The sequence below is a fragment of the Carcharodon carcharias genome, chromosome 13, assembly GCF_017639515.1.
Source record: "Carcharodon carcharias isolate sCarCar2 chromosome 13, sCarCar2.pri, whole genome shotgun sequence".
In the NCBI taxonomy this organism is placed as follows: domain Eukaryota; kingdom Metazoa; phylum Chordata; class Chondrichthyes; order Lamniformes; family Lamnidae; genus Carcharodon; species Carcharodon carcharias.
The window spans coordinates 52177474-52190226 of NC_054479.1; the positions used below are offsets into that span (position 1 = coordinate 52177474).

Consider the following 12753-nt stretch of genomic DNA (forward strand, 5'->3'; position numbering starts at 1 on the left):
GACATTTCTGATGTAAGGTCACCTCAACTTGAGATGTGAACTCTGTTTCTCTCTCCACAGGTGCTGCCTGACCTGCTGAGTGTTTCCAGCATTTTATGTTTTTATTCTTATGGAAACTTCTCAGACTGTAATTACACCCTCCGATCAGTGAGATGTCGTCAGGATGCCAGCATTACTTTTTACTTCAGAGAAGGTTCACTCGACTGATTCCTGCTGGGAATGGTGTTGGGGGTGTGGGGGGTGGTTATCTTATGAGGAAAGGCTGGACAGGCTGGGCCTGTATCCACTGGAGTTTAGAAGAATGAGAGGTGACCTTATTGAAACATAAGACCCTGAGGGGATTTGGCAGGGTGGTTGCTGAAAGGATGTTTTCCCTTGTGGGAGAGACTAGAACTTGGGGACACAGTTTAAAAATAAGGGGTCTCCCTTTTAAGATGGAGATGAGGAAATTTTTTTTCTCTCAGGGGGTCATGAGTTTGTGGAACTCTCTCACTGCTATCACACTCTGATAGACACTTACACTCCTACTGACACTGATACTTCCTGATACTCACACCCTTACTGACACTCACACTCTTACTGACACTCTTATAACACTCAAATTCCTACTGACACTGACTAACACTCACACCCTTACTGACACTCACACTCTTACTGACATCACACCCTTACTGACACTGCCAGTGTTACTGAAACACACTCCTACTGACACTCTTACTGACCTTCTTATAACACTCAAATTCCTACTGACACTGACACTTACTAACACTCACACCCTTACTGACACACACTCCTACTGACACTCTTACTGACACGCTTATAACACTCAAATTCTTACTGACTCTTACTAACACTCACACCCTTACTGACACTGCCAGTCTTACTGACACACATTCCTACTGACACTCAAACTCTGACTGACATTCCTCGTGACACTCACATTCTTACTGATACTGACACTCCTATTGACACTCACATTCACAATTCTGCTCATACTGTTCTGGAGCTTTTTAAGATGAAGATGAGGATTTTTTTTTTCTCTCAGAGGGTCGTGAGCCTGTGGAACTCCCTTCCCCAGGCAGCAGTAGAAACAGGGTCATTGAATATCTTTAAGGCTGAATTTGATGGATTCTTGAATAACAAGGGAGTCAAAGGTTATTTGGGGTAGGCAGGAAGGTGGCATTGAGGCACAATCAGATCAGCCATGACCTTATTAAATGGTGGAACAGGCTCGAGGGGCCGAATGGCCTACTCCTGCTCCTAATTCGTATGCTCATATGTACATCTGGCTCCTGTTCCTCTGAAAGAGGCAGCCACCACCCTCCCCACCCCCCTTGCTGAATTGTGGCGAGTAAAAGGAGTGGGGGAAGGGGAAAGAATGTGGCTCATCCTATCCCTCTGTCCACATTGTTCTCACCAGGCCGGGGTGGTGGGGGGTGGGGAGGTTAAATCAGCCCTCATATTCTCCAGCGTCATGGGAGATTGGCGTTTCAAGCTACTTCAATATTTGATGGTACCAAGGTGAATATTTTATTATTGTCACCCAGTGTTTGTGGGCTACCTTGTTTCACATCGTCTTTCCTCTTTAACAGCCATTTAAAAAGGAGCAGAGTGAGCACCCTCCTCCTTTCACCCCACCCCGCTTAGGACAAGGTTTACAGGAGTGGCCTGGAAGGGTTCTGAGCCCCTTCCTGGTTCACCCAGGATAAGGTGTGTGAGCTGAAGTAATCAGAACAGCCAATGCTCCAGTAAAGCCCCAGGTTCAGTAACTCCTTCAAACCAGTTATCCCCATAATGACATTAGCAGTCACTGTTTAAACAAAAAGTAGTGAACTATTGACAGAAGTGCATGGGCCAAGAGGATGTTGACACTTAATCCTATTTTTTTGTATAACCGATGTTTAATTTCACTAGTTAGCAAGATTAGTTTTCTCTAAAGGGAGTCCACCATTAGCCCCACCTTTAAAATGGATGATAGCACAGGGCTTTTAGGGTCAGAGATTCACAATCCACCTCCCCCTCTGTCACTAACCACTCCCTCCCCCCCAGCCCCCCACCCACCCGCCCACCCCCAGAAAGTACGTTGGAGAAGGAATTGGGCCTTGTCACCCGCTTGGCGACCCAGCTGACCTCGCTGAGGTTTCATTTGCATAAAACATCAGTAGTGGTACATCTCAGATGACCATCGGCTGCAAAAAAGTGCCACTTGCCTAGCCAGCTGAGGGCAAGTTAAACAGGGCCACCTCCAAGTTGGCACTTGTTCTCTTTTATAAAAGGATGAACTTACTCAGCCACCAAAATATTTTTCTATTGAGTGTTCCAACACCAGGCCCTTCACCTGGAATAACTCCCACTATTTGCTGCCCCACGCTAGCAGAGTCTTGCTGGACTCGTGTGTTTGAGGCAAAGGAAGCAAGAGTATTGGTGGAAGACGCCATCTCATCAGCCCTGCCTCGAATAGGTTGGACGTAACAACATTCCAAAGAGCCAAGGACCTGCCTTGGGGCAGAGCACACATATAAAACAACAGCTTAATCCTAACCCCCAAGAGGAAATTCCTGTTTTGTTATCTTTAATGAGTGAAGACATGGCAATGCTGGGACCCATCACATGACCTGCCCATACCCAACCTCACTCACCCAGATTAATTCATCAGTGCACCCACTACCTTGCGGAGATTTTGGGTGTATCTCGTTAAAAGGGTGGTAATCCAACATGGTACACAGTGCAATCTTTAGATGTGAGCTGTGTTAGAATTAGGTCAGGTCAATAGCACTTCAGTGGATCATATTTATGTGCAGCAGATAATTAATTCTATTAAGGTTTAATAATCACAGAATCATACGGCACAGAAGGAGCTTGTTCAGCCCATCTTGCCTGTGTTGGCTCAATGAAACGACTACCCAGTTAGTCACACTCCCCTACTCTTTCCCCTGAAACCTCCCTTTTCAAGTATGTATCCAATTCCCTTTTGAAATTTATCATTAATTTTCCTTCCATTAAATTTTCAGGCAGTTCAATCCCGATCATAACAATTTGTAAGAAAAAAATTCTTCCCAAACACTGCTATGGTTTTTAAATCAGTGCCCTCTGATCACTGGCCTCTCTGCCAGTGGAAACAACCTCACCCTATCTACTGTATCAAAACCCTTCATAATTTCAAACTCCTCTATTTGAGTAAGGATAAATATGGCTTTGGCAGGACAGAGATCAGAAAGCTCCTTGTTCATCATAACAGAGGCAGGGTCTTACAATGGAGAAGATATCGTAATATAGGTACGGGTTATCAGGCAACAAGGCATGAGGCACTGCAAAGGAATGGTGATTAACGGTGGTCTCTTCATTTGTTAGAAGGATATGTCAATAAATGTTGGACTGTTCCTTCCTTGAACTGAGCAAAAGGAGGGAAATCAGGTAGCTTCCTTCAACAGGCATGCAATCTGACATTCCAATTGCTTGATCTTCATTATACCCAGGTGAGCCAGGGCACTTGGTCGTAGAACCTGGACAAACTCCAATGTTATACCTGAGGCTGTGGGATATCAGACAGGTTTATTTCTTTATCAGCAGTCATTTCTTATTCATTTTGCAGCTCCGTAGAAGGAGGTTTATACTCGTCCTCTTTGTAGCTGGAATTGGCGGGAGTTTCCAATTTGGGTTCAGTATATCCTCCATCAATCCACCATCAGAGGTAAGGAGAACATCCTGAATAACTGACACTCACACTCCTACTAATACTTACTGACACTCACACCCTTACTGACACACATTCTTACTGACACCAACACTCTTATTGGCATTCACACTCCTACTGACATTCTTATGACACTCAAACTCCTACTGACACTCTTACTGACACTGACACTCTTATGACACTCACACTCCTACTGACTCTCCTCCTGACACTCACACTCTTACAAACGCTGACACTCCTTCTAACATTCACACTCTAACTGACACTGACACTCCTACTGACACTCACATTTCTAGCGACACATACACTTACTGACACGCCTATTGACACTCACATTCTTATCAACACTGACACTCCTACTGACACTGACACTCCTACTGGCACTCACACTCTTACTGACACTCCTGTTGACTCTCACTCTTACAAACACTGACACTCCTACTGACACTCACACTTTTACTGACACTCAACTCTTACTTACACTCCTACGGACACTTGCACTATACTGGCAATTAGATTCCTACTGACACACACTCCTACTGACACTCATACTGACACTCCTACGATCTGACACTCATACTCCTATTGTCACTCTTACTGACAGTAACATTCCTACTGACACTCACACTCTTACTGACACGGACACTGCTACTGACACTGACGGTCTTACACTCTTACTGATACTGACAATGACACTCCTACTGACATTTATACTCTTACAGACACTCACACTCCTACTGCCACTGGCAGTCCTACTGACACTCACCCTCTTATTGACTTGCACACTGCTATTGACACTCCTACTGACAGTAAGCCTCCTAGTGTCACACACACCATCTGAAATTTGCACTCCTACTGACAGTTACACTCCTACTGACGTTGACACTCCTACTCACACTCACACTCTTACTGACACTGAAACCTGACTAACACTAACACTCTAACTGACACTCACCCTCACTAACACTCACATTCCTACTGACACTTATGCTCTTACTGATGCTCTAGTTGACACTCACATTCTTACAAGCACTGATACTCCTACTGACACTCACTTTTACTGACACTCCTATTGACACTCGCACTCCTACTGACACTCACATTCATAATTCTTCTCATACTATTCTGAAATTATATTTAACTTTGATGTTGAATTAATCTGCTGTTGTAATTCATTCTTACAGTATATTAAGAACTTCATCAATGAAACGTGGATCGAGCGACATGAAAAACCATTACAGGAATATTCATTAATGCTCTTGTGGTCTTTTATTGTATCTGTATACCCTGTTGGAGGACTGGTAGGAGCACAAATTGCTGCAATTATAACAGTGAAGTATGGAAGGTAGGTACACCTGGAATCAATCTGTCTACCACATCACAAAACTATGTAACTGTCTCACTTTATAACCTGTTTGAATTTGCACTGAGGAGCCAAGCAATGATACATATATACTCAACAAGATAAAAATAAAAATATGCAGCACAGAAGGTCATTCAGCAAGAATTCAGAAATAAATGGAAAAGAACTGGAGATCCAGGGTTTAGTATGATGGGAGAGATAGACTGGGGGTTTGAGGGATCATCTTTCTAAGGGATAGATTGATAGACAAAGTGAAGGAATGAAGGTGGACAGATAGACAGACTGAGGGAGTGGAGAGGGATGGATAGGCAGATTGAGGGAGTAAAGAGGGACAGATTAACAGACTGAAGAAGTGGAGAGGGACAGAGACTAAGGGAGTGGAGATGCAGAGATTAACACATTGAAGGATTCAACATGTGAAGATGGTAAGGCAGGGTGAGGAATTCTAAATTGAGGATAAAAATACCCTCGGTCTAGATTTAGTTTCAAGCTGACCAAGGCTTGACAGGAACTTGGGCAAAGGGTAGTAATTGAGTTGAATATAACGGCCTTTGTCTAATCAAATGTATCTAAATTTTCAGATTATGATTAATTATGATTAATTAATATAATCCCGGGCTGAAAATTCAGCAGGATAAAAGTTTTAAATAACTAGCATTCACCCTGACCATGAGCATTGAAGAAGTGACTCACAGAAGAAAGATAAGCTACTTCTGAACCACTTTTGCCAATGCTTTACCTAGTTTGATTTTCAACAAAGAGTGCCTACAGCTTGGATATTCAATTCTGCTGAGTATCAAAGATTCATAATTATTAAATGCTACTTAGTAAAGCTTTTAATTGTTCAGGATACATCCAACTAAATGCATGCTCTTGTGTTTCAGAAAGAAATCTTTGCTATGTAATGACATTGTGGCAATTATGGCCGCAATCATAATGGGTTTCAGCAAGATGGCAAGATCGTTTGAGATGATTGTGATAGGAAGATTCCTGCACGGAATTAATACTGGTAATTGGATTTTTTTTTAAGGAGCTAGTGGGCTTTGTGGGCAGAGAATAAAAGAAAAACCATCAAATGTTGGCAATAGAGATGGAAATTCCTGACTCAGGAATTATGTGAAAGACCTGAGAGTCGCATCTGATACATGAGTCCACCCTGTGTTGTCAAGGTCCCTTCAAGCTTGAAGTCCGATGACACCTTGCATGGATTTATATTCTGGATATATACTTATAATTATTTAAAGGGACGGGCTAATGTAGATTCTAAATGGTTGGTTCTCAATTAACCATAACCTCATCCAGTGCAAAACGAAGCCATTCAGTCCATCGTTTCCCCTCTGAAAGAGCTAGCAATCAGTCCCACTTTCGTGTTTTTTCCCCATTAAATAAATATCCAATTTCCTTTGGTTTAATCTGCTTCCACTCCTCCAATTAAGGCCCGTCCAGTGTGACGCACAGCCAGAAGTGCTGACCGCTCCCTGTGTGGGCGGGGGGAGGAGGGAGAGTCAGGGCCTGCGCTCTTTCATGCATTCATGCGAAAGAGCACAGAAATCTCCCTGAGGCACAGAGCTGCCTCAAGGAGATTGCTTTGCTTATGAAAAATTGAAATAAAGAAAAAAAAATATTCAGACATGTCCCTTCATTTGACAGTGTCACACGAGATGGGACATGTCAATGAATTATATTAAAATTTTTTATTATGTTTACAAACCCTTCATGAAACCTCATCCCACCCGTGGATGAGGTTCCATGGAAAATGCAAAGGCCGTCTGGGCTCTTCGCCTGCCTGCCAAGCTTAAGGTTGGATGGGCAGCCCTGTTAATTATTTCAATTGCTATTTAAATGGCCTTAACTGGCCTTTGACAGTTCGGCGGGTGCGCAGCCGACTCCGGTGCACACCCATCAAACGGTAAATCGGAATGACATGCGGTGACATCGGGACGCATGCCCAACATCACTGCGTGTCATTTTATGCATAGGTGAACAGGGCTGCCCCCACACGCTGACCAGAAGATTCAGGCCTAAGAATTGGTAAAAGAACACAAGGGGAAATGGGAGAAGTTTTTCACACAGAGTTTGGATCTGGAATACACTACCTGAAAAGGAATTCAATTCCATGCATGAAGAATAGTTACACACTGCATTAATAACGAAGCTAACCATATAAATGTCATGTATACCCTGCACTTAAAGGAAACCATTTAATTTGCCACATTTGGAGGGTCATGTGCCCACTGGGAAAGGGCATTAATCCACCCCTAATGGCAATTCTACCATGGGGCGGGAGTATGCAGCTTTATATTCTTGGTACTCTGTATGGTAACCAAGCTGCCATGAGTAGATGCCCACTGTTCACCGGGCACTTCCTTGCAGATGGGAAAAACACCCTGTCTGCACTCCCCAAATGGCAGATTTCACAACAGCATTACAGCAGACTGGCGAAGCAGCAAGAGGAGAAATTATCTTTTTAAAAAGATAGACACTTGTTCACAAAATCACAAAAACCTGGAGTGGGTTTTCATGGGCATAAAACTGACTGTGGATCAGATACCCGTTAAAGAAACTGTCTGAATTTTATTTCCACAGTGGCCATGAATTTAGTGGTCGGTCGATCTATAATGCCAGTTTTACACCTGGGTGGCAAGTTAAAAATTTATCCTGATTCTAACAAACAAAGCTTGACTATGTTCGATCTCTCTTAAAGTTTTAAAACACAAGTGAACAACTGGCATTAGCTTGTGTTGCTGTCTGCAAGGACTAAACTTAAACTGTTTCATTGAACTCTCATCATTATTACTGATGCATGTTCTCTGTCCTGTTTCTATTTAAAAGGCATCGGATTAGTCGCTCATGGCCTGTACCTCGGGGAAATAGCACCAAAGGAAGTGCGAGGTGCTGTGTGTATGACCCGTGCTGTATTTGTTGCCTTTGGGAAATTGATAGGACTGGTGGTTGGACTCAGGTAAATCTTGAACCATGAACGTAGGCAAACTAAATAACCAACTATGGAGAAATATGTGTGACTTCTTCACTTGCAGCTTAGGCAATCATTCACAGATCATTTGTGATACTCACCATTGATCGGGATTGAAGTCTATGGATGCAACATTCAGCTCTGTGACATTCATAGGTTTGATGCTATTTAGTAGAAATTTGGTGTTGGGGTTACTTCCGCCCCATCCCAGAACAACCCACACTGAATGCCATCTTGGTGAGGGTTTTAGAGTGGGCGTGCCATGCTTTTGCTGGGACTATATAGAACAGGCAGACCATGATGTCAGTCAACAGGTAAGGCTGAATTGATGCCCACCTTAGCATTTTTGACCTTGCTGCTCTAGGCAATGCCCTCTCATAAATGTCCCCAACTGAACACGCATTTAGCAGCATGAGGGACACCCCTCTACTCCCATCAGTACTATCTATACCGATCATCATCAACCTGCGGATTGGCTGCTCATTACTTTCTATTGGCAGATGCTGAGCTTGTGCTGGGTGTTTGGAGGAGTTGATACCAGTTGGTAAAGTCTGCAGAGAGTGGTACTGTACATGGGAAGGGCGTTAGTTACAATTGTCGTGAGTACACCACTTGCTCTCAGTCATGGGGGATATAGTCACAGTTCATCCTTGGAATGGAGCATCAGAGGGAGATGCAGCAGAAAGACAAGTTGTTCACAGATGGAGGAGGAAAGCTTTCAACAGGAGGCCTTATTTGCCTAGGGCCTCCCAGGAACACTTCTCCTATCTCTACCTAAGATCTCTCCAGTGCCTTCTGGAGTGCGTATTCCAAATCATGGTGGTCTGTTGAATCCTCCACCATCATGAAGGGATAGCCATTGCCACCACTGACTCTGTGAGCTTCATAGGGGGAGGAAGAGGGGGAGGAGGGGGAAGGGGAGGAAGAGAAGAATGGAGGGAGGAGGGATCCAGCACATAAACCTTCTGGATGGGCTGTCCTTGAGTGTATCAATATTTTTAAAAATGTATTATTTCATGGAATGTGGGTGTTGCTGGCAAGGCCAGCATTTGTTGCCATCTCCAATTGCCCTTGAGAAGGTGGTAGTGAGCTGTCTTGTTGAACCGTTGCAGTCCGTGTGGTGTAGGTACACCCACAGTGCAGTTAGGGAGGGAGTTCCAGGATTTTAACCCAGCAACAGTGAAGGAACAGCGATATATTTCTGAGTCAGGATGGTGTGTGACTTGGAGGGGAAATTCCAGGTGGTGATGTTCCCATGAGTCTGCTTTCCTTGTCCTTTTAGGTGATAGAGGCTGAGGTTTGGAAGGTGCTGTCAAAAGAGCATTGGTGAGTTGCTGCAATGCATCTTGTAGATGGTACACACTGTTGTCATTGTGCATTGGTGGTGGTGGGATTGAATGTTTAAGTTGGTGGATGGGGTACTGGTCAAATGGTTTGCTTTGTCCTGTATGGTGTCAAAGTGCAGAATATTCCATCACAATCCTGACTTGTGCCTTGTAGATGGTGGACAGGTTTTGGAGAGTCAAGAGGTGAGTTACTCACCGCAGAATTCCCAACCTCTCACCTGCTCTTGTAGTCACAGTATTTATATGGCCGGTCCAGTTCAGTTTCTGGTCAATGATAACCACCAGGATGTTGATAGTGGGGGATTCAGTGATGGCAATGCCATTAAATGTCAAGGGGCGATAGTTGGATTCTCTCTTGTTGGAGATGGTCATTGCCTGGCACTTGTGTGGTATGAAAGTTACTTGCCATTCATCAGCCCAAGCCTGGATATTGTCCAGGTTTTGCTGCATATGGACACGGACTGTTTCTGTATCTGAGGAGTTGTAAATGATACTGAACACTGTAATCATCAGTGAACATTCCCACTTCTGATCTTATGAGGGAGGGAAGGTCATTGATAAAGCAGCTGAAGATGATTGGGCCTGAGGAACTCCTGCAGTGATGTCGAAATGATTGGCCTCCAACAATTATGACCATCTTCCTTGGTGCTTCCAACCAGTGGAGTGTTTTCCCCCAATTCCCATTCACTTCAATTTTGCCTGGGCTCCTTGATGCCACACTTGGTCGAATGCTGCCTTGAAGTCAAGGATAGTCACGCTCACCTCAACTCTGGAACTCAACTCTTTTGTCAATGTTTGAAAAAGCTGTAATGAGGTCAGGAGCTGAGTGGCCCTGGCGGAACCCAAACTGAGTGTCAGTGAGCAGGTTATTGTTGAGTAAGCGCTGCTTGATAGCACTGTTGTAGACACCTTCCAACACTTTGCTGATGATCAATAGTAAGCCTATGGGGCAACAATTAGCCGGGTTGGATTTGGACTGCTTTTTGTGGACCAGACATACCTCGGCAATTTTCTAAATTGTCCAGTAGATGCCAGTATTGTTGCTGTACTGGGACAGCTTGGCTAGTTCTGGAGTAAAAGTGTTCAGTACTGCAGCCAGGATGTTGTCAGGGCCTATAGCCTTTGCAGTATCCAGTACATCCAGCCATTTCTTGATATCACGTGGAGTGAATTGAATTGGCCGAAGGCTGGCATCCGTGATGCTCGACTCTGGCTTCTGCAACTAAACCCGAGATGCTCCATAGTTTCAGAATTTCCCATCTCTCTGTTCATGCCCATCACTGTGTTTTCTTGCCCACAATCCTGAAATAAAAGTCACGGCAAAATAATCATTCCATACCAACTTTATGCAATAAAACATCCAGCATTCTGTACAAATCCCAACTCTTTAGCCTAGTGCACTCCCTTAGCGCCTGTCTCACGTGTGCCTTTGCCTGGCCTAGTGCTCCTACACAAGTCTACCTCAGTGGCTGCTGCATGGCTGGTGGAAGACTGCTGAATTTCACTGGGGGAGACTGCAGATGGCCTTGTGGAATGCCCTGGAGCAGCTCTGGGCCTTGAGGGCCCGTCTTGGACTGTACTACCTTGGCATGGGTGGCAGCAGTCTGGGGTGGCTGGATGGAGGGCACAGGTTGAGAGGCAGTGATGGGAGTAAGAATACCAGCATCTTGAAGCTGGACAGCAGGCTCATGCACCACGCAGCCACTATCACAGGAATCCTAGTGATGCGCTGAAGCACAGATTGCTGTACTTCTGTGAAAGTCTGCAAGCCCCTTTGAGCATGGGTGTCTGCAGCCATGATGGCAGGAGTCGGAGCCTGCATAATGAGCTGAGAGTCCATGGCAACAATCTGAGCTTCCAATGCAGCAGTGGGACATTGAGTAGCTTCTACCTGTGCTGCAATGGAAGCTGCGACAACAGCCATCAGTCCCTGTATCATGATCAGGTCCACAAATATTCTCATGGAGTTGGCCACCACCACCGTGCTGGAAAGGATGGGCTCCAGTCTCCAGGAAGAGCCCAGTGTCATGTTGGAGCCAGGCCCTTCCATGCTCCTCGACTGTGATGTACGCTTTCTCGGAGGCCTGCCATTGTACCAAGTGTTTCTGCCTGCATGCCCAACAGACTTTTTTTATTCACTGCTCCATTGAGGTACTTTTGACTTCCTGTTGCTCATGAAAGATTTGTGGGAGTACCGCATTGTGCTTTTGGAGATGTCACGCTGAGTTGCTGGATTTGGAAAGTGGTATTGCTGCATCCCAACAGGGAAGGCAGAGGAGTTTTGTGACCTGTCCCCAAAAAGACTGGAAAAGGTATGAGGATGGCCATTGTGGTGCCTCTGAATCAGCAACAGGACGGAGAGATGGAGCTCTTTTGCAGAGGGAAAGTTCTGCACAAAGAGAGGAGGAGAACAACTCTGCACAGAAGGCCCTGCCCACCCAGGGTCTTCAGGGAACACTTCTCCTACCTCCAGCTCAAGCAGTAGCAATAACTGAGTGCCTCAGATTCACCAAGGAGGTGCTCACGGTAACTACTTCAACCTCAAACCAGGATGAGTACGGTGCTTCCAGTAGCTGTCAAAGGCAGTGTCCCTCTCAATTTCTACATTGAAGCTGCAGCCAACATTGCAAACATATACCGGCGCACGATACATCGCCACACCCAGGTCATAATATCAGAAGACATAAGAGCAAGAGCAGGCCATTCGGCCCCTCAGGCCTGCTCTGCCATTCAATAAGGCCATGGCCAATCTGATTGTGGCCTTAACTCTACTTTCCAGCCTGACCTCCACCCACACCCCACCCCCAATCCCCCATACATAACACTTGACTCCTTTTAACTTGTCCTACTCAGCTTTGAATATATTTAATGAAACAGCCTCCACAGCTCACTGGGGAAGAGAACTCCAAAGACTAATGACTCTCTGAGAGAAAGAATTTCTCCTCATCTCTCTCTTAAATGGGAGACAATTTTGTCCCCTAATTCTAGATTCCCCATGAGGGAAATTGTCCTCCCGGCATTTACCCTTTCAAGCCCCCTCGGAATCTTATATGCTTCAATTAGATCACCTCTCATTCTTTTAAACTTCAATAAGTTTAGACCCATCCAGCTCAACCTTTCCTAATAATCCCTTCATCTTCATCTCTGGACTGCTTCCAATGCGAGTATATCTCTCTTTATGTAAGGAGACCAAAACTGTACACCCTCTAGATGTAGTCACACCAATGCCCTGTACAATTGTAACAAGGGTTCCCTACTTTTATCTCCCATCTTCCTTGTAATAAAGGCCAACATTCCATTTGCTTTCCTAACTGCTTTCTGTACTTGCATGTTAACTTTTTGTGATTCATTTGAGAACACCCAGATCCATCTGTAC

General features: G+C 44.8%; 1 protein-coding gene across 1 annotated transcript in view; it reads left to right on the forward strand.

The window, feature by feature from the left end:
- The window catches only part of LOC121286043 (solute carrier family 2, facilitated glucose transporter member 11-like), a 55161-nt gene that overhangs the window by 7392 nt on the left and 35016 nt on the right, over positions 1–12753 (forward strand). Inside the window, exons 3-6 of the mRNA XM_041203060.1 lie at positions 3593–3691; positions 4879–5039; positions 5942–6066; positions 7890–8019. Of these exons, the coding sequence (XP_041058994.1) occupies positions 3593–3691; positions 4879–5039; positions 5942–6066; positions 7890–8019 (515 nt within the window). The remainder of the gene's footprint in view (positions 1–3592; positions 3692–4878; positions 5040–5941; positions 6067–7889; positions 8020–12753) is intronic.